This window comes from Trichomycterus rosablanca, chromosome 20 (genome assembly GCF_030014385.1).
Source record: "Trichomycterus rosablanca isolate fTriRos1 chromosome 20, fTriRos1.hap1, whole genome shotgun sequence".
Classification (NCBI taxonomy): domain Eukaryota; kingdom Metazoa; phylum Chordata; class Actinopteri; order Siluriformes; family Trichomycteridae; genus Trichomycterus; species Trichomycterus rosablanca.
In genome coordinates, this window is record NC_086007.1 from 2,800,036 (window position 1) to 2,823,192 (window position 23,157).

Sequence of the window (23,157 nt, forward strand, 5' to 3'; positions counted from 1 at the left end):
ATACAGTATAGTGTCTATAGTATATACTGTATACAGTGTCTATAGTGTATATATAATGTATATACTGTATATATTGTATATAGTGTCTATAGTGTATATACAATGTATATAGTGTACATAAAGTAAATAGTGTATATATAGTGTATATTTATATAGTGTATATAGAGTATATAGTGTATATATATATATATATACAGTATATATATATATATATATATATATAGTGTATATAGTGTTTATTTATATTATGCACAGTAGAGTGGAGAAATGTATATAATATAAAATATATAGTGTATGTAGTGTATATATATAGTGTATATATGAGCAGCTATATTACGTCCGCTGCTCACACACATACTCAGAATCATTTCGGGAGGCTACGCGGCGCTCAGATCCGAAGCGAGTCCACACACCAGCGCTCGCGGCTCCAGTTTCATCGGCGCTCACCAAAATGTTTTTTCCTTTTCGAACCCTTTCCATCGCTGCCCTGTTTTCAGAGCTGGATCATAAATCAGGCTTTTGTATCCTCACAGCACGCTAGCCAAACTTATGAGAAAGCCGACACTGGTAGCTTCAGGCTAGCACGATAGTAAACAAGAAGCAGCATTTCCGCTCGCTAACGTTAGCTGCTCTTCAGGAACAAAGCAAAGACGGTGAGAATCTCTCTACCTGCTGCTTCGTCGACCGTTTTGTCTGTTTATTTGTCTGTATGGAACATACGTTCATGGAATATAGGCTACACCTACCATCAGGTGAAGTTAGCGGGTATCCTGTTACTGACTGTAGTCCATCTGTTGCTTTGTACGTCGCGTCCGCCCCCCGTGCTACAGGTATTAAGGAACCCCAACATGTCTGACCAGATGTTATATATGTGGTGGACCAATCTTTAGTAAGGGCGCATTCACATGAGAAGCGGCTCTGACACTGTTTCCTATGAACACTGTTTCCAATTAATTTTTGTGAGTACTACTACTATTGTTTTCAAATGCTGCGACTACCTATATTGGAGAGATGCTAAGCAAAATCTTTCTGTCTGTCTGTCTATCTATCTATCTATCTATCTATCTATCTGTCTGTCTGTCTGTCTGTCTGTCTGTCTGTCTGTCTGTCTGTCTGTCTGTCTGTCTGTCTGTCTGTCTGTCTCTTTGTCTATCTGTCTGTCTGTCTGTCTGTCTGTCTGTCTCTATCTATCTATCTATCTATCTATCTATCTATCTATCTATCTATCTATCTATCTATCTATCTATCTATCAGTATCTGTCTATCTATCTGTCTGTCTGTCTCTTTGTCTATCAGTCTGTCTATCTATCTATCTATCTATCTATCTATCTATCTATCTATCTATCTATCTATCTATCTATCTATCTATCTATCTATCTATCAGTATGTCTGTCTATCTGTCTGTCTGTCTGTCTGTCTGTTTGTCTATCAGTCTGTCTGTCAGTCTGTCTGTCTGTCTGTCTGTCTGTCTGTCTGTCTGTCTCTATCTATCTATCTATCTATCTATCTATCTATCTATCTATCTATCTATCTATCTATCTATCTATCTATCTATCTATCTATCTATCTATCTATCAGTATCTGTCTATCTATCTGTCTGTCTATCTGTCTATCAGTATGTCTGTCTATCTATCTGTCTATCTATCTATCTATCTATCTATCTATCTATCTATCTATCTATCTATCTATCTATCTATCTATCTATCTATCTATCAGTATGTCTGTCTATCTATCTATCTATCTATCTATCTATCTATCTATCTATCTATCTATCTATCTATCTATCTATCTATCTATCTATCAGTATGTCTGTCTATCTATCTATCTATCTATCTATCTATCTATCTATCTATCTATCTATCTATCTATCTATCTATCTATCTATCTATCAGTATGTCTGTCTATCTATCTGTCTGTCTGTCTGTCTGTCTGTTATCTATCTATCTATCTATCTATCTATCTATCTATCTATCTATCTATCTATCTATCTATCTATCAGTATGTCTGTCTGTTTGTCTATCTGTCTGTCTGTCTGTCTATCAGTATGTCTGTCTGTCTGTCTATCTATGTCTGTCTGTCTGTTTATCTGTCTGTCTGTCTGTCTGTTTCAAGCCAGAAATGGGGACAGTGGTAGCATAGTGGGTAGAGCTTTGAGCTGCCATTCAGACACTGTTGGGCCCTTAATCAAGGCCCTTAACTCTCTCTGTGCTCTGACCCCAGCTTCCAAACACGCTGGAATATGCGGATAAGGAATTGCATTGTACTGTACTTCTGTATACGTATATATGACAAATAAAGACGTTCTATATCGTTCTATTCTAATCCGCACTGTCGTACATTCGTTGGCTCGCCGTCTGTTTATTTATCCGTCTAATTACGCCGTCTGCTTCATGTAATTTGCGCCCGGATAAATGGTCGCCTGCCGGAGACCCTCCCATCCTCCTGCTTACAAATTAGAGGAACAATGGGTGCAAATGGGCTGCCGAACCAAAACGGGATGATAGATGAGCGACGGATGCTGGCGGTGGGGACGGGGGGTCAAAGTTTTGTAGCTTTCTACCCACTTCACTCCCCTCAACCGATCGCCTCATCTAATGAAACTTCTGACGCCCTCGATGGCATCAACTTTAAAGGCATCTGCGCTCATACCCGCGTCCCGAATCGTATGCGTCACCTGACTGTGCCTGGCACGCCGTCATGGCGCTAATCAAGCGGCTTCTCCGGCGCCCGTTCTCGCTCGCCGTCTTCCCACTCGTTCCCCATCTCTAATCTCTGTCATTATCTCTGACTGACAAGCCGGCGCCCACAGAGCCGAGGACGGAATTTCAAACCCACACAGCCGAGTCCTGTACGACGAGTCTCAGAAACAGGAGACGTGTGTGTATAAAAAAGCTTTAATCTTTAGCCTCTGCTGAGGGCCAGGTTCGGATCTGTGGGCTTTTTTCGGGGAGCCCTAAAGATGGGAAACTTCAGGAGGAAAGAGATCACACGTCCCAAATCAGACACGTCTTTTGTTCTTCGTGTTTTCACCTGGCTTCAAACCCCGTAGAGGCCGTCGGTTCGTCAGCGGCTACTCAGTTTTGGCTACGCTTCGTTCTTTGTGCGAACCCTGAGGTGTTGACGTGCCCCGTCTTGTCACCCCATTCTTATTTCGCCTCGTGTCTACTGCACCGACTGAGGCATTGTTCTTCCTTTCTCTCTGGCTGAAAGGAAGGGGGTTACTCCTCTTCGGCGCAAAGGTATCCATTACCGTCTGAGCTAAGCCTCTGGAAGTTAATCTCTTTGAAGCCCCCTGGTTTCTGCTTTCTTTCCGCTTTGTCAGGCGGCTGAGAAGCCTCCTGCACCTTTTTGCTAAATGTTTCTGGTTTTTAATCCTCCTTTTCCTGTCTCTCTTTATCTTCTGCTTCATCTCTGGCTGACACGTTTTGCCTAGTGAGACATTTTGGATCCCCTCCGAACACATCACGCACCATCGTTTTTTTAAACTTATTTTTTTAATGATGGTGCAAGACTTTGTAAAAAACGTCTGCTTAATTTACTAATGTCACTGCAGCGCTCGAGCCGAGGTTCAAGACTTGATGGATGTGCTTCGACCGGCGCACCCAGTGCCCTGGCAATCGAGTCGACTTCTTTCCAGCCTCCCACGGCGCGTCCCGAACCTCGCCCCGAATTATTTCTTTGAGAAAGCGACTCAAAAACAAAACGAGACGTTCTGAGCGCTTCGCCTGAGGTGAAGCCCTGCTGTGTAAAAACAAAAGAGAAGATCTTTTCACCCTCGCTGGGTGAGGCAGAGTCATCCAGAGTTCCAGCACTGTTATGGTTAATGGTCGGATCTCTGGAATAATATTTGCGCTTGCATACCACCGCAGCCTTCGTGGTGAGGAGCTCTCTGGTTTGCGAGGGGGGAAGAGGAGTCCTGAATTTATAAGAAAATAGTCTTTCATAAGTCATTCAGTGTCTACGTGATCATAGTTAAGAACGAGGCCTGATCCCGGGTCTCTATCTAAAAGGGTTTAAGAACGAGTCCTGATCTTGGGTCTCTATCTGAGACGGTTTAAGAATGAGGCCTGATCCCGGGTCTCCATCACAGAGAGTTTAAGAACAAGGCCTGATCCTGGGTCTCCATTTAAGAGGGTTTAAGAACAAGGCCTGATCGCGGGTCTCCATCTCAGAGGGTTTCAGAACGAGGCCTGATCCTGGGTCTCCATCTAAAAGGGTTTAAGAATGAGGCCCAATTCTGGGTCTCCATCTCAGAGGGTTTAAGAACGAGGCCTGATCCTGGGTCTCCATCTAAAAGGGTTTAAGAATGAAGCCCAATCCCGGGTCTCTATCTAAAAGGGTTTAAGAAAGATGCCTGATCCTGGGTCTCCATCTCAGAGGGTTTAAGAATGAGGCCTGATCCCGGGTCTCCATCTAAGAGGGTGTAAGAATGAGGCCTGATCCTGGGTCTCCATCTCAGAGGGTTTAAGAATGAGGCCTGATCCTGGGTCTCCATCTCAGAGGGTTTAAGAACGAGGCCTGATCCTGGGTCTCCATCTAAAAGGGTTTAAGAATGAAGCCCAATCACGGGTTTCTATCTAAAAGGGTTTAAGAAAGAAGCCTGATCCTGGGTCTCCATCTGAGAGGGTTTAAAAAAGATGCCTGATCCTGGGTCTCCATCTCAGAGGGTTTAAGAACGAGGCCTGATCTTGTGTCTCCATCTAAGAGGGTTTAAGAACGAGGCCTGATCTCGTGTCTCCATCTCAGAGGGTTTAAGAACGAGGCCTGATCCTGGGTCTCCATCTCAGAGGGTTTAAGAACGAGGCCTGATCTTGTGTCTCCATCTAAGAGGGTTTAAGAACGAGGCCTGATCTCGTGTCTCCATCTAAGAGGGTTTAAGAACGAGGCCTGATCCTGGGTCTCCATCTCAGAGGGTTTAAGAACGAGGCCTGATCTTGTGTCTCCATCTAAGAGGGTTTAAGAACGAGGCCTGATCTTGTGTCTCCATCTAAGAGGGTTTAAGAACGAGGCCTGATCCTGGGTCTCCATCTCAGAGGGTTTAAGAACGAGGCCTGATCCCGTGTCTCCATCTATGAGGGTTTAAGAACGAGGCCTGATCCCGGGTTTGCAATTCGCGGCCAGTAAATCATAATGGTTAAGGTACTGGACTATAAATCAGTGGGTTGCCAGTTCAAGCCCCACTAGTGTGTCAAAATCAAGCCTAATCTTTCTATCTTTGAGTCCTTTGACATTTCTTGACAGTATACAGTTGCTAACAAGGCAGTCTGGCTTTGACGAATCACATCACAAAGAGCATGTAGCTGTAACCGTTCGATATGTGTGTGTGTGTTCAAGGCCACATCGAACTTCTGACTACCAAAAACTCGAGCAATTAAAGATTGGCACAAACGTCGTCCCTGAAGACGCGACGGCCCTCGGTGACAGAGCGTCTTCATCTGATATAAACAAGTAAACAGACGGATAAATAAACAACGTTCATCGTCGACCGGCTCTTCCATCGGCGCGGAATATCTCTCTCCGTCAGGTTCATCTTTAATAGCAAGTTCAGCGACTGTGACTCCGGATGATAACGTGATCGCAGATATTGCGGCGACGTGGAAAACTTAAAATTCCTGCCTTGTGTTTATGGGTTAGAACACAAAACGTCATTTTTCAGCCTCCAGAACAAACCCGCTATTCTGACGACACTGAAAACCTCCCGATGTGACATCATTGTCCTCGGCTTAACACAGGAAGTGAGCAGGGCACAATCTGCATTTGTCTGATCCGCCCGAGCTCCAGGAAGGATGGACGCACGAGGATGGAGACAAAGCAAGTCCAAGACGTAGACAAAAATGCCAGACAGGATGTTCGAATCCCTGAGGCTCCTCGTGAACGGGCGGTTAGCCGCGTGTCCGTCGGTTGTCAGTGGTCATTAAGAGAAACAATAGCTTTCACAAACAATGGCTGAGTGTGTATCTGTAGGTATCAGCACGTTTCAGCTCATTAGCTTTGCCTCGCTTTGTTTCGCTTGTCAGTATTGACCGCTGCACTGTGCTACGTCGCTGAGAAGTAACACAACAGCATCATTGTGCGCAGCGGCCAGAGGAGACAGTGAGCCGTTGTTGCGATGTCCGCCGTACGATCTAAATGTGAAGTCGGGGCTAACGAGAGCACGCAAAGTGCGAGGGGGATGGGACCCCGGAGCGACGTCTCCGCAGGGATTAGTGCAATACTCCGAGGGGGGCCGTTTCCTGACAGTGGGAATCGCATCTCCAGCGGACGTCCACGCACGCTAAACGAGACATAACATGAAGCGGGTTTGACTGCGGGCGTCAACACGTCGGCTCGCCCTAATTTAGATCCTTTCCTCTCCGCTTATCGTCATCGTTGTTGGAGCGAGATGAGAGGGATTTGATTTAAGCACACCGAAAAAGAGAGCAACGCCCATGCCTTGTTTTAAATTCTGCCAAGGTCCGGGCATTCCTGCTAAAAAAATTTCCAGTAAATCCCTGTTTATTACCAGAAACCCACCATTGCAGACCAGTAGAATCTTAGAAAACCCTTAAACATCAATCAAAAAAACAATCTGTTCCAGCAGACCGACTATTACAGACCATCAGACTTCAGTCTGAGTCTCCAGACTCTCATAAGACCTTTAAATCTTATTGGCAGCTATCAAACCATTAAACCACAACCTTACCACAAGCCCAACGAGCACCACCAGAGATCCACAGAGCCATCAAGCCTCCACCATTAATCCATTATTCCAAATCCATTAACCATTAATCCTCGAATCAAACCCACTAATTGAATTCAGAGCCGTTCCTCAAACCCACCACTGTCCTGTCAGATACTCAGATTCCACGACATCGGAGAGCACCAAATTCCTGCAGGTCTGGGCACTCAGAGGCCACCGGGGTCCTCCAGGATCTTTGTGAATCCTATTAGAAAACCATCAAACCATTAAACACCAATAGAGTAGGGCACCGCCGAACTGGAAACCATTAAACCTGCCCCTATCGACTTAAATTACAGAGCACCAACTTCACACACTCACCCTCGGGACATCAATGAAGCATTAAAGCGTAACCGGTTACCACGAGGTCGATTATTAGAGGTGACCACACACCTGTAGGACACATTTGGATCCCATTGGATCAGTGTAGGATCAGTGATTGGTTTGGACATTCCAAAAGGAACCAGATGAGCTCCGGAACTGGGAAATTGGTCTGTAATGGTTTACATGATCTTTAAGCAGGGATAAGTGTGGATCCAGAGGATTTAGGATCAAATCCACCATGGGTGCGCTCCTGGGTGAGTTTGAGTGCGCCCAACTGTTTTCTAGGGTGCCAGAACCACCAGTAGTCTAAGAAGACGTGATATAAATAAATAAACGAATAAATATGTGCTAAAATAAATCCCATCTCTAAAAACATGCACGCAACGTGCACGGTGTGCCCAACCCGGTCAAATTCAAACCAATCAAAGTGGGCCACCATGTCTGCAGCATGTGAGTGCCTTTTAAATAATGCATTCTGCTGCATCGGCGTTATTGTGGGTCCTGCATGTCACGAACACACACACACGCACACGTAAACACACACGCCTACAGGAACACGCACACCACCGCATCTAGTTCAGTGAAGGACCAGGAAAGGCATTTTCCTCACATTTCATTGTTTAGTGAGGTGAAAAATGCATGTCTGAGTGCCCCCAGGAACACACACACACACACACACACACACTCAGAGTCTGTCTTAATTTACACCCTCCACAGTGTGTAAACATATGGCCGGTTAACCACACACTTACACGCTCCCAAATCCCCTCACGGAGACCGAGGCCAGGCCGCTCATGCATTATGCACGCTTCCTAAACCAAAGCCACCACAATGCCAACAGCCGTGAGAGAACACGCCCCGGGGGGCTAAACCACCAATCAGAGTAACCGAATCAGCTGTAATGAAAGAGCCCGCCCTAGAGGCTAAACCACCAATCAGTGTAACTGACATATTTATACAGATGTGCAAAATATATACAGACGAGTCACAGCATTAGGAACTAATACGCTGATAACAGACGGACCTACAAAACAGCTGAAGGAATCTTGTAGTATCTGATACCAGGATATTATCAACAGGTCCTTCAGCTTCTGTGCATTGTAAGGTGCAACATATTTATGCTCTGGTGTCCAGTTCTGATGCCTGCAAGTCCATTGTAGTTGCTTTTGACGCTGGACTGGAGTCAGCATGGACACTGTGTATCATGGGACGTTGACATCATCACCAGGATTCATATGATCTGCAATTTGAGCCACAGTGGCACTAACCACTAGCCTCTTGGACCACTAACAGTGGCTGATCAATAACACCCATCCACCCTTCATCCTGTCCCTTATTTTAAACAGAAGGTCTCCCAGCCATCCATCCATCCACAATCTCACCTGTCCATCCATCCATTCGTCCAACCATTTATATATCTATGTATCCATCCATCCATTCATTCATCCATCCTTCCGTCCATCCATTAACAATCTCACTTGTCCATCCATCCATCCATCCATCCATCTGTCCACAACCTCACCAGTCCATCCATCTGTCCATCTGTCTGTCTGTCCATCCATCCATTTACAATCCATCCGTCTGTCCGTGCATCCATCCATCCATCCATCCAACATCCATCCATCCGTCTGTCCGTCCATCCATCCATTTACAATCCATCCATCCGTCTATCTATCCATCCATTTACAATCCATCCATCCAGTTACAGTCTCACCTGTCCAACCATCCATCCATCCATCCATCCTATCTACTCTTTTAAACAGAAGGTCTCTCATCCATCCGTCCAACCATCCATCAATCCATCCTCTCACGTGTCTACCTATCCATCCATTTATTTACAATCTTATTTGTCCATCTGTCCATCCGTCCATCCCCTAACCACACTTATCTACCCTCAATTTTATTCATTTATTAGCTCACCCACTATTCACCTCCATCTATCCACCTACTCTCCCATCCATGCATTCAACCACCTACCAATCCACCCACCGACCGACTCACTATCCACCCAACAATCTTCAATCCACACACAACCTGCTCTAACTGTGAATCCCTTTGTCTGACTGCCTGTACGAAGCCAATAAGTGAAGAAATACAGAAATACAAAGAATAATAGATGAAGAGCAGCGAGGGGATGAATCTTCTCTTCATGTTACACCACCGTGTGGCAACATGGCAACACAGAAGCCGAAAGAGTGTGTGATCTCTTCACACTTGCTTTGAACTCTGGCCCTATGAGACTCACCAACCCGAAGCTAAAAAGCTCTCGGCTTCTCAGATTTCTCAGAACAGCGATGTCGGAGTGGCTCAGAGGTCCACCGGGATGCCAAGGGACGAAGCGACGTACCCAGAAAGCAAACTGCAGAGGCTTTGGTGAGCCATACATGCGAATGTTTGGCACGGAGGCGGCATGTGAACAGCTTGTTTTTCTCCGAGCCTGTGTCATGTTCTGCCTGAGTCGCTGCTACTGCTAGTTCTGAGCTCCAGCGCTGTCAGAAAGAGATTCTCCCAAGTGTGTGTGTGTGTGTGGGAGATGGAGAACAGAAAGAAAGAAGTCGTGAGTGCAGAAGCTCAGTTGTGTATCACTGACAGTGTGTGTGTGTGTACACCGCGGCGTGTCCATTAGCCGGGACTGGACGGCGCGGCGTGGCGGCGGCTGTCAGCGCTGGCGGTGAGGAACGTGGTGTTGTGTGGATGTCAGGTGAGATGAGTAGTGGCCATCTGGGAGTGTGTGGGAACCTCAGCGCTCCTCCTGGAGCAGCTGCTGCCAGTCTGTCAGCCAACAGCCTGGGTCTGTTACCCACACACACCTACACACACACACACACACACACCTACCCACAGTGTGCTCGGAGTGAAAAGCCACATGTGAGATACACACAGATCTTCTAACTTCAGTTCTCAAACAGCGACGCTCGACAAACGATCAAGTGCTGCACTCTTCATGTCTTCATTTATGTTTAATTACTGTTTCATCCTGGTCAGAGTCGCTGTGGACCCAGAGGCAGCCGTAAACACTAAATGTGAGGCAAAAATGAACCCTGGACAGGATACTAGTCCACTGAAGGGTACTGCACATTCACCCATTCACTCACTTCATTTATTAATGTATTTATTACTTTATTTATTTTTATTTATTTCCTATTCATATTTAATTATAATTTTGTATATATATTTTTTATTTATTTCCTATTTATGTTTATTTATTTACTTTTCATATTTTTTATTTATTTATTTGCCATAATTATTTATTTATTTGTGATGTGAATCTATTTATTTGTATGCCGTATTTATTTAGTTATTTTCTATTCATATTTATTAATTTATCTTTCATATTTTTTATTTATTTATATGCCATATTTATTTATTTATTTATTTATATGCCATATTTATTTATTTATTTATTTTTAATATTTCTATTTATTTATTTGCCATATTAATTTATTTATTTGCCATAATTATTTATTTATTTGTGATGTGTATTTATTTATTTAATTTTTGCCATATTTATTTATTTCCTATTTATATTTATTTATTATTTTTCATATGTTTTTATTTATTTATTTGCTATTTATATTTATTTAATTGCCATGTTTAATTATTAATTTGCTATTTTTATTATTGATTATTTGATTATTTTTGAAATTTCTTAATTTATTTTTAAATATGTGCCTAAAATATCTACTATGTATTTATTTATTAAGCTAGTCATTTTGATAATGATTAATCTACATCTTTGTATAGACAAAGGACTCTTATTAATTAATTAACTGATTGATTGATCTATCAATCACTTAATGCTTTAATAGATCATCACAGTTTGTTTGTTTGTCCCTAAAGTTTAATCATAAGTTAATGAATTCACTTTTGTTGATGACCATTTTTCCGTCCATCTGTTTTGTCTGCTAAAACAAAAACAACAACAATGAACGACGCCGTCGCTCGTAGCAGCTGCTAGCTGGAGCTTCACTATATCCGAGCTCCGTTTGCCAATTCAATCAGGCGGCCTTTTTATTAACGTTTCCCTCTAATATTTTTTTTGTTTTGTTTCGCCTCACAGTCTGACGGCGCGCATCCTCATTTCACATTTAAATTTAATTACTGCCTCCATCCGTGTCAATACTGCACTCTCATTTATCACCGAGACACAGAGAGCCAGAGAGAGAAAGTGCAGCTTAACCGCCAGTAAACATTCCGAGCTTTTTTCCTTTTCTTTTTTTAATTCATTTAACTGAGTGTTTGGCCAAAAGTCTTTTAATTGGTTGCACTTTTGGGAGTGATTGAGGGGATTTGAGGCGTTTATCTCGATCTGAATCAAAGCTGTCATAAATATTACAGCCGATAAATAAAACGTTCCAAAAGAGGTGGGAAAACAACACACAATACGGGTGCAAACGGGAATTCTGATGGGCTGAATCCTCTGGGCGCTACACCTACATGCTTCACACTTGACTGTGGACAGTGTCGCCCATATTCCAGCAGGTTCTCACTTATGTTAGACCACTCTTCCATGTGGACTGTACTTATAAACTGTTTTGTACAGATAAATTTGGTGCTCGGGTAAAGCAGCAGTAAATTACGCTAACTGGCTAAGGTGTGTTATTTGCATTGAACCCAGTGATTCCAGGGAAACTGGACCCAGCGCAACCCTGACCAAGATAACACACACACACACACACACACACACACACACACACACACACACACACACACACACACACACACACACACACACACACACACGATGAAATGATTCTAGGACTAGAATCTGAACTTGTTGGGTGGCACTGATGAGTATTTGGAGGGTGGGCAGTAGTGAGTGATTGGTTGTTGGGCAGTAGTGAGTGATTGGTTGTTGGGCAGTAGTGAATGATTGGTTGTTGGGCAGTGGTGAGTGATTGTTGGGCAGCATTGCTGAGTGCTTGGTTGTTGGACAGTGGTGATGAGTGATTGACTGTTGGGCAGCATTAATGAGTGACTGGCTATTGGGAAGTGGTGATGTGCAATTGGTAGTTTGGCAGCGGTGATGAGTGATTGGCTGTTGGGCAGCGATGATCAGTGATTAGTTGTTGGGCAGTGGGGATAAGTGGTTGTTGGGCAGCGTTGATGAGTGATTAGTTGTTGGGCAGTGGGGATACGTGGTTGCTGGGCAGGGCTGATGAGTGATTAGTTGTTGGGCAGTGGGGATAAGTGGTTGTTGGGCAGCATTGATGAGTGATTAGTTGTTGGACAGTGGTGATGAGTGGTTGGTTATTGAGTAGCGATGATGAGTGATTGGCTGTTGGGCAGCGATGATGAGTGATTAGTTGTTGGGCAGTTGTGATAAGTGGTTGTTGGGCAGCGTTGATGAGTGATTAGTTGTTGGGCAGCGATGATGAGTGATTAGTTGGGCAGTGGTGATAAGTGGTTGTTGGGCAGCGATAATGAGTGGTTGGTTGTTGGGCAGTGGGGATAAATGGTTGTTGGGCAGCGTTGATGAGTGATTAGTTGTTGGGCAGCGATAATGAGTGATTAGTTGTTGGACAGTGGTGATGAGTGGTTGGTTATTGAGTAGCGATGATGAGTGATTGGCTGTTGGGCAGCGATAATGAGTGATTAGTTGTTGTGGCAGTGGTGATAAGTGGTTGTTGGGCAGCGATGATGAGTGATTAGTTGTTGGGCAGTGGTGATAAGTGGTTGTTGGGCAGCGATGATGAGTGATTAGTTGTTGGGCAGTGGGGATAAGTGGTTGTTGGGCAGCGTTGATGAGTGAGTAGTTGTTGGACAGTGGTGATGAGTGATTGGCTGTTGGGCAGCGATGATGAGTGATTAGTTGTTGGACAGTGGTGATGAGTGAAGGTTGGGCATTAAAGGAAAAAGTTCTAGTCTGTAATGATGAGTGACTGGTCAGTACTTGGCGGTGAACATTGACTGGACTCGGTGACTTGGTGAGTAATGGAGATTGCTGGTGTAGTGAGGAGTAAAAAAATATCTAACGAGCATTTAAGAGTGATTATTTTTGGAAATAAAGTCGCTACGGTCGCCTGAACAACATCATCACATTATAGGTTTGAAAAAGCCCGGCAGGATGTAAAGATTCGTCCCGGTTCAGACGGTGTGAATGATTAAACCGACGCCGCTTATTCCTGTAAACGTTCCTCCAGCTCGGCTGGTGCCCCAGATCGATGTGTTACAATAATGAATAAATCAATATTTTAATGACTTTAATGAAACGGTGTCATTCCTGCTCTCCCTCAGGACGTCGCTCCTACTTTCTGTGCCCACCAGCAGCGTTTTATATTTATTTAATGCTGCTGCATTATTCTGTTTGAAAGCGATAGCTGCTGCTTGTAGGCGCGACTGTGAAATTATTAAGAAGTGTGCGAGCATCTCTCTTTTTTTTCCTGGGCTTTGAGAAAGATCCTCCTGTGTGAATAAAACCCTCAGGCTTTTAGTTTAAACACTGTGTGCATACATTCCTCTCGTTTCTTCCTTTTTTTAATAAAGGGTGCAGTTATATGGGACACGTTTTTAAATTGGTTAAATGGATCGCTCGGGGGTGTTTTAAAAGTTTGCTTTGCCCTAAATAATAATAATAAAAAAGTCTGTGCACTGAAAGCCACTTTTGGTGATTAACTTGGGTATATGGGGTCCTCTGAACCTCATTTACTTAGGATGATGGTTCATTAGTTTACTGGTAATTGTTTATTAGCATAATGAAGTGCACGCTGTGTCGTAAATATTTGGACTAGGCATTTTACTTGGAGTAGGATGGAGCAGCAGCATTTTTACTCTTTGTTGTATATCACAAACACACCACTCACTAGGATAACTCAACATTATATTTATAATCAAAGTGATGATGGGGGTGGGTTGGCACAAAATTACATGCATAGAAGTTCTGCACTGTTTGCAAGAGGTTTAGCATGTTCTCCTATGTGAACTGGATGTTCAAACTGCCCATAGGTGTGGGTAAATAAAATATTAACGTGTATTTCATCGGAATGGTGCCCTGTCTGTTGGACATCCCTGCCTTGCTCCTAGTGTTTGTGTGTAGGTGTGTGTGTGTGTGTGTGTAGTCGCACCATCCGCGACCCTGATCAGATTAGAAGTGTTAATATAACTGACCGAATTAAAAAATATATATACAGATATCTATTCATTTGCTTAGACTTAATGGAATGCGTACAAGTTGCAATGCCTGTAACATCACGCATCATACACAATGCATATCACACACACACACACACACACACACGCACCAAACTTTGCCCAATATCTTTACACGCTTTGAGTGGCACAAACCCCTAATTCAGCAGATTTTGCCCGCTGAGCTGCAGTGCCACCCTTAAGCGTGCCCACATTCTAAATAAAAGCTGAACTATATGGAGTAATTTGCGTAAAATACGCAAAACTCGAAACTTCACTCGGTGATAATTGAAGCTCATAAACTGCGTCAGTTAGTGTAATTTATGGTGGACATTTATCCAGCACTGACCACCTCTGATTAAATGTTTAAAATCCAGAGTGGACATGGATGAGCTGAGTAGACAAATGAAAACAAAGGATAGACAAATGCCATGGTCAATGTCCCACACAGTCAAACCCTAATAAGAGTTCATTCATAAAGAATACATATAATAAAGGCAAGTTAGAAGTGTTACACGAGACTACAGAACTGGAAACACTGGGAAACAGCACAGAGAAACCTGTAAGCTAGCAGACAGCTCGAACCAGATCGATTTTTCCATCTAAAAATCCAGTTTAACCCTCCAAGAAGTGAATTATGATGCTTAAAACGGTAAATCTGATAAACCAGTTAGAAACGTGAGTCCAGGAGTGCGGTAGCCTACTGAAAACAGTTCAGAGAAACCTGGAAGCCAGACCCAATACACAACGTTTGCTTTGTATTGTTTTCAGCGTTGATTACACCATTTCCTTTCCACGTTAAACTGTTGATCAGACGATTAGATAAAGAAGAGATGCTAAACCACCGGAACTGACCAGTTCAGTAGTTTTCACTCCAAGACTAAAACTGTGCAAATGCAAAGATGCTCAACCAAGTCGTGCACATTTTGCTGTTTTTATTTATTTATTTGTGTTTTCTATCCATTCGTACAACAGTACCAACCCATTATATGTTGAAAAGGATAATTCGGTATAATAGAGTTAATAAAACAGTCATTTAGCTTGGGGAAGTTTTGATCCAGCACTACAAAACTGAAAAGCAGGCAGAGGTGCCAACACGCTGCTCAAACCAGATCATCCGTTCTTCCCTGTCGTGCAGATTTAAACATTTGTTGATGATTTGGATGTAGTACACGAGTTCCAGCACTAAATACCGTTAGTAATTTTACTCCAGGATGGTAAAACTGGGAAACAATGCAGGGAGATGCCAGTACACCAGTATGCTCCGCGAACCAGATCGTTTCCACAACCCCGTCGTGCACGTTTTAATGTTATTTTTCGAACTCTGACACCAATTCCAATCACATTAGGTGACTGAAATTATAATTATGTATAGTACAGATAATGAAAGACCAACAAAAATTAGTCAAGTAGAAATTCTACTAAAAAATCTGAACTGGAAAGCAGTACAGCGTGTGAGTGTGATGGCATTAGTGGTTTGACGCAGTACAGAGAAAGGATGGTAGTGCAGAAAATAATGCTGGGTTTCCATCACGGAGCATTGCACATAACCCCATACCCTGTAAAAAAAGACCTGAAACCTTACCTGCTCCCCAGACGCAGAGCGCGATCCAGAATGCCAGCATCTTTCCCAAACCGCGTCCGAAAGCTGCGCGCACGGAACGCACCGGTGCTCCGGCTGGCAAAATCAGCACCACTCGCTTGAAGAAATAGAACTAAAATCGCAATTAAATCGTATAAAGAGCCACGGATGATCTCCTCAGGTTCTCTACTGTGTTCCAAAATCGTCCACTGAGTTCAGAACATTTACAACATTCGCAACATTTCGCGCATTCGGGTTCGTGCCGCTTCCCCGACTTGGCAACTTTCTTCCCGGGCGCTTTGTCGCTCCACTCGGGGTGTACTCCTGTAAAATTTCACTAGATCAGTCCATCAGATCCGAGCTGTTCAATCAACCAATCCGCAGTTTCCGTTTCCAGTGCGTTACTGTCCGTTCAGGTCCGTTCCTCGCTCGGTTGGTAGTTCTGCAGCACCGATGCTGAACGGAGCTCCTCCGTGTCTCTGCAGCAGCAGCTGAATGCGTTTCAGCACCAGACTCTCCGAAAGCATCGCTGCTCCCCTCCTCCCCCCCGTCCGCTCCCCTCCCCTCCCCTCCGTGCGCTCTCACACCAGCCTATTAGCACTCAGACACCTCGGTTTGCTTTTAGACTCCACCACACACTCTTCAAACAGATGTACGCGCTCTCACACTCGGCTGTGAGATTTCAGGCACCGCTGTTCACTTTTCAAAACGGCCGAGTGCGCTTTCACACTCTTCCACCACATCTGACACTGTTCGTTAAAAAAAGTGCACCGTTCGCACCTCACGACTGCCCTGTTCACTCTGTAGACATTTGTATGCATTTACATTTATATTTACATCGCATCGAACATACAATGCACACTGTATGCACTTGCACACTCGTCCATGAGATCGCAGTCGCAGCTGTTCACTGTTCCAAATGGTTTTTGTTTTGTGCACTCTTCAGACAGACTTTCATGCGATCTCAGACACCACTGTCCATTGTTCAGACTGCCCTGTGCACATCTCTTCCATGAGATTCCAGTCACTGCTTTTCCAAATAATTTTGTGCACTCTTCAGACATCTGTGTGCACCCTCACACTCATCCATGAGATCTCAGACAACGCTGTTTGCTCCTTACGACTGCACTGTGCACACTGTAGACATTTGTATGCACTTGCACACTTGTCCATGATGTCTCAGACACCGCTGTTCACTGTTCCAAATGGTTTTTGTTTTGTGCACTCTTCAGACAGCTGCGTGCACTCTCACACTCCTCCATGAGATCTCAGATACCACTGTCCATTGTTCAAACTGCCCTGTGCACATCTCTTCCATGAGATTCCAGTCACTGCTGTTCCAAATAATTTTGTGCACTCTTCAGACAGCTGTGTGCACTCTCACACTCGTCCATGACATTTTAGATACTGCTGTTCACCACTGAAAAGTGTTCTTGTGTACACTTTACAAAATTGTAGGCACTCTCTCACTCTTCCATTAGATCACAGTTGCCGCTGTTTATTGTTCCAAGCGTCTTTTGTTTTGTGCACTCTTCAGACAGCTGGTTGCCTTCTCACACTCTTCCATGAGATCTTAGACATTTGTGTGCACCCTCACACTCTTCCATGAGATCTTAGACATCTGTGTGCACCCTCACACTCGTCCATGAGATCTCAGACAACGCTGTTTGCTCCTTACGACTGCACTGTGCACACTGTAGACATTTGTATGCACTTGCACATGATGTCTTAGACACTGCTGTTCACTGTTCCAAATGGTTTTTGTTTTATGCACTCTTCAGACAGCTGCGTGCACTCTCACACTCTTTCACGAGATTGTAGACGCTGCTGTTCACCGTTGAAAAGTGTTTTTGCATACTTTAGACAATTGTAGGCACTCTCTCACTCTTCTGAGATCTCAGATACTGCTATTCATTGTTCCAAATGGTTTTCCGCATTCTTCAGACAGCACCCTTACGCTCTTCCATGAGGTTGCAGTGGCCGCTGTTCACTGTTCCAAATGGTTTTTGTTTTGTGCACTCTTCAGACAGCTGGGTGCATTCTCACACTCTTCCATGAAATCTGACACTGCCTTTCACTGTTCCAAATGATTTTCCGCACCCTCACACTCTTACATGAGATCCCAGATACCACTCTCCATTGTTCCAAATGGTTTTGTGCACTCTTCAGACAGCTGCGTGCATTCTCACACTCTTACATGAGATCTCAGACACCACTGTCCATTGTTCAAATGGCCCTGTGCACATTTTAGACACTTGTTTGCATTCTCTTACTCTTCCATTAGACTTTAGACACTGCTCTCTTACTCTTTATTAGCTTTTTTGTTTTGCGCACTCTTCAGACAGCTGCGTGCATTCTCACACTCTTCTGTTAAATCTGACACTGCTTTTCACTGTTCCAAATCATTTTCTGCACTCTTCAGACAGCTTTGTGCACCCTTACACTCTTCCATGAGGTCTTAGACGCCACTGTTCACAGTTCCAAATGGTTTTCCGCATTCTTCAGACAGCTGGGAGCATTCTCATTCTCTTCCATGAGGTTGCAGTGGCCACTGTTCACTGTTCCAAATGTTTTTCTTTTGTTTTGCGCACTCTTCAGACAGCTGCGTGCATCCTCACACTTTTTTAGGAGATTGCAGTCGCCTCTGTTTACAGTTCCAAATGGTTTTGCACACTCCTTAAACAGCTGCGTGCATTCTCACACTCTTACATGAGATCTGACACTGTTTGCTGAAAAAGTGCACTTTTCAGACAACCGTGTGCACCCTCACACTCGTCCATAAGATCTCAGACACTGTTGTTTGCTCCTCACAACGGCTCTGTGCACTCTGTAGACATTCGCATGCACGTGCACACTCTTCTCAGTCATCGCTGTTCCAGATGGTTTTTGCGCACTCTTCAGACAGCTGCGTGCATTCTCACACTCTTCTATGAGATCGCAGTCGCCGCTCTTCATTGTTCCAAATGCTTTCGCACACTCTTCAGACAGCTGTATGCACCTTCACACTCGTCCATGAGGTCTCAGATACCACTCTTCATTGTTCTGAATAATTTTGTGCACCCTTCAGACAGCTGCATGCACTCTCACATTCATCCATGAGGTCTCAGACACCGCTGTTTGCTGTTTAAAACGGCTCTGTGCACTCTGTAGACATTTGTATGCACTTGCACACTCTTCTCAGTCATCACTGTTCCAAATGGTTTTGTGGACACTTCAGACAGCTGCGTCTGTAGATGGTTCAAACTGAGCTGCATTATTTAGACATTTGTATCTCACGGTCTTCTATGAGATCTCAGATGCTGCTGTTCACTGTTCAAAACTCCCTTGTTCACACTTTATACATTTAAATGCACTTGCACACTCCATGAGATCTGACACTTTATGTAAACTGGCGTTTATTACTGGTGTTTGGTACTGGTGTTTGGTACTGGTACTTGGTACTGATACTTGGTACTGATACTTGGTACTGGTGTTTGGTACTGGTGTTTGGTACTGGTAATTGGTACTGGTACTTGGTACTGATACTTGGTACTGGTGTTTGGTACTGGTACTTGGTACTGGTATTTGGTGCTGGTGTTTGGTACTGGTACTTGGTACTGGTACTTGGTACTGGTATTTGGTACTGGTATTTGGTACTAGTGTTTGGTTCTGGTATTTGGTACTGGTACTTGGTACTGGTACTTGATACTGGTATTTGGTACTGGTGTTTTGTACTGGTACTTGGTACTGGTATTTTGTACTGGTACTTGATACTGGTGTTTGGTACTGGCGTTTATTACTGGTGTTTGGTACTGGTATTTGGTACTAGTACTTTGGTACTAGTACTTTGGTACTAGTACTTTGGTACTGGTACTGGTACTGGTACTTGATACTGGTATTTGATACTGGTATTTGATTTTGCTTCATGTTTATACTAGTAAACAGAAGCTGTGATGACTGTACGTGTTCCCAAACACCCGGTTGAACTAAAAAAAGGAAAGTAGAACATAAATAGGAACGAATAGAATTTATCGAGGTTTGATTTGTTTGTGTGTTTTGCTCTCCCGTCCTCACTGCGGGTTCCCATCATTTTTTTCTGACCGTAAGCCCAGATGGACCTAAATGGATATTTTGAATGAATGTCGTGTTTCTTTATGCGCTATTCAGACTTCATTATGCAATTCAAGCTCCTCTGTGATCTGCTCAAGCGTACCTCTGTTGTCTGTAGGTTGGTGCGTCTTTTGTACCTTCAGTACGGTATCTTTCACAGGAGAGCGTTCACATGGCGTACCTTCAGTACCCATTTAGGGGGCATAATCAGACCTCAGGGAGCGTTCGCTTTGATTAGTGTGATTTTTAAAGGTACACCATGTTGATATTAGTTGCTTTTCTACAGATACATATTAACAATCCGAACGTGCCCATAAGAACTCGCCCCCGCTGACGGGAGAGGTGCACTTTGACAGCTCTTTGTCCTCCGAGTGTCAGATCTTCACCGTGATGAGTTAGACTACCGACTATCAGCAGAAAGTCTGATACTGTCCATCACTCAACAAGCTTACAAACCGCCTGCTTTGACAGGAAGGTACATTTGACTGGCATGCAAAGGCCCGACCACAGACCAGCGTTTTTGCCTGCTGTGCTGGGTGTGTGTTCACCGAGGTATCGACAGCCACCGAGTGTGAGCAGCGAGTTTCCGATAGCAGACGTACAGCTATAGTCGAAGTTAAAAGCTTACACGCACTCGGACTGACCGCTTCCCGGAGGATTTTGTAGTGTGTCTGTGGGAATTTGTGTTCATTCAGTCTAAAGTGCACGTGTCGGGTGTCAGGTCATGTTGTGCGATGAGGCCTGGCTTTGTGACTGAAGCTCCTGCCAATCATGAACCATTTTTTGAACGATTTCCTTTTTATCTTCTTAGAATTTTATACATCACAGAGTGTTGTGGAGTGTTCAGTGTATTGTGCAGTTTTCAATTGTAATTTTCTTCACTTTCATCTTTCTCTTTAGGCAAGGCAAATATTGTATTTATTTATTTATTTATTTATTTATTTATTTATTTATTTATTTATTTTTATTTTATTTATTTATTTATTTATTTATTTATTTATTTATTTATTTAGTTATTTATTTTTATTTATTTGTTTATTTATTTTATTTATTTATTTGTTTATTTATTTATTTATTTATTTATTTTTGTTTGTTTATTTGTTTATTTTAATAAATAAATAAGATAATAATTAAAGTTTAAAAAGAAAAAAAAAAAACAATATAAGGGCAAGAAGGGCATGGGTTTGATTTCCCAGCTGGGCAGCCAGGGTATTTTCTGTGTGGAGTTTGCATGTTCTCCGACAAGTCCTAAGACATGCAGTGTGTGTGACCAGTATGGGGTGTTTTCTGCCTTTCACCTAGTGAATTAGACCCCTGCGTCCCTGACCAGGATAAAGTGGTGGTAAAACAGACGATGAACAAGTGAATCAAAATAGAATATAAAATTAAAACATAATTAAAACTATAGATTTATAAGAGAATAAATTAAACATCAATGTACAGAGGTAGCCTAGTGGGTAGAGCTTTGGGCTATCGACTGAAAGGTTCAGAGTTCGAATCCCAGTTCTGCCATGCTGCCTCTGTTGGGCCCTTGAGCAAGGCCCTTAACCCTGTCTGCTTTAGGGGCGCCGTACGATGGCTAACCCTGCGCTCTGACCCCAGCTTCCAGCTGGGATATGCGAAGACAGAATTTCGTTTTACTGTACGTCTGCATATGTCTATACGACAAATGTAATAAATTAATAACAGATTAAATTAGGGATAATAAAGTGTCGTTACAGAATAAAGAGTGAGTTTTAAACTGAGCTGCTCGAACAGAACTGATTTTAATCTGGATTTAAAAGTAAAGTCGAAGCTTTTCTAACATTCTCCATCAACTGGTTCCATTTAAGAGCAACATAGAAGCTAAACGCTGCTCCTCTGTGTTTCGTCTGGACTATCAGACTCATTTCTAGTGATGTGAGATTCCTGCTGATGAATATACTGGTCCTAGAGATCTATAGACCAGTAACGGTGCCATAAAGTCTATTCTGTAACACACTGGTACCCAGTGTGAGGAATTAAGAATGGAGGGTGATGTGTTCTCGTCTCGTCTCTTCTCTTCTTTTACTACTGGTGAGAAACTCTAACTCTAGCTGACGCAGTTTACTGGTATTTTTTTGGAGTCCAGTTAGGAGACCAGTACGGTAATCGGATCCTGCTGGAAATAAAGGCGTGGCCGAGTTTCTTAACGTGATTACATTTACATTTCGGCATTGAGCAGACGCCTTTATCCTAAGCGACTTACAGTACTGGGACAGTGTACAGTCTGAGCAATTGAGGGTTAAGGGCCTTGCTCAAGGGTCCAACAGCAGCAACCTGGCAGTGGTGGGGCTTGAACCAGCAACCTTCTACTACTCCAGTACCTTAACCGCTAGGCTACAACTGATAAAATGCTGATTCAGTAACATGACGACTAAAACTGAGATCGAGCTCGTTCTTTTGATTTAATGGCTCTTAAATCCAGATTTGCAGCTAGTCTGTGCCTCTCGTATTCAGATATAATAATATAATTATAATTAGTTTTATGTTTATCTTAGTTATGTACCTGTTTTTGTTACTACTGATGAGGTACAAGCTAAAACACGTCCACCGTCTTGTCAGGAATCCTCATTTTACCTCATGTTACCACTTCTGGATTGGCACAAGCCTCCAGTCTCGAGGATTAATAAAAAAGTGTGGATTTTTATGTCTGGAGACTGAACCACCTACTCTACCGGCCCACAGCCTCCAGGCAACCGAGATTAGGTATCTGAGAAGAAAAGACAATAAAAGTAGAAGGGGGCAGGGGGTATAAGGGCCGGTAGGTGGGTGCTATAACGGTAGGGGGTGCTTAGTTACACAGCAAGAATCCCCCCGTGTTGAATCAACACCTCCACTGTTCATTTAAGGCCAGCTGGACACAAACGAACCCTGCGAGGTGTTAATTCAACACTGGGGGATTCTCCGCTCTGCGCCAAATTTGCAAACAATTAAACAGATAAAGGAGAGCAGACGTGAGGTGTATAAACACGGGGTTCATTACAGACGGGAGGGGAACAATACAGACGAACTTTATTTTAACTGTTTTATCAGACTGACTGGAATTATTTGGGAAGGTGTGTGTGTGTGTCTGTGTGTGTGTGTGTGGTTATAAGATACTTTTTTTAGTGTGTTGCAGGCATTAAATTCTAAACATGAAAGTAAAGTAAAACAAGATTATTTTACACACACACACACACATTTACATTTTAAGCATTTAGCAGATGCTTTTTATCCAAAGCAACTTACAGTACTGTGACAGTATACCGTCTAAGCAATTGAGGGTTAAGGGCCTTGCTCAAGGGCCCTACAGTGA

The 23,157-nt window shown here is 43.4% G+C and overlaps 1 protein-coding gene across 1 annotated transcript in view; it reads right to left on the minus strand.

Annotated features, from left to right (window-relative positions):
• Positions 1–15,809, minus strand: part of kirrel3l (kirre like nephrin family adhesion molecule 3, like) — a 63,333-nt gene extending 47,524 nt beyond the window's left edge. The window contains exon 1 of the mRNA XM_063016303.1: positions 15,756–15,809. Within this exon, the coding sequence (XP_062872373.1) occupies positions 15,756–15,795 (40 nt within the window). The 5' untranslated portion in view covers positions 15,796–15,809. The remainder of the gene's footprint in view (positions 1–15,755) is intronic.
• Positions 15,810–23,157: the final 7,348 nt, after the last annotated feature.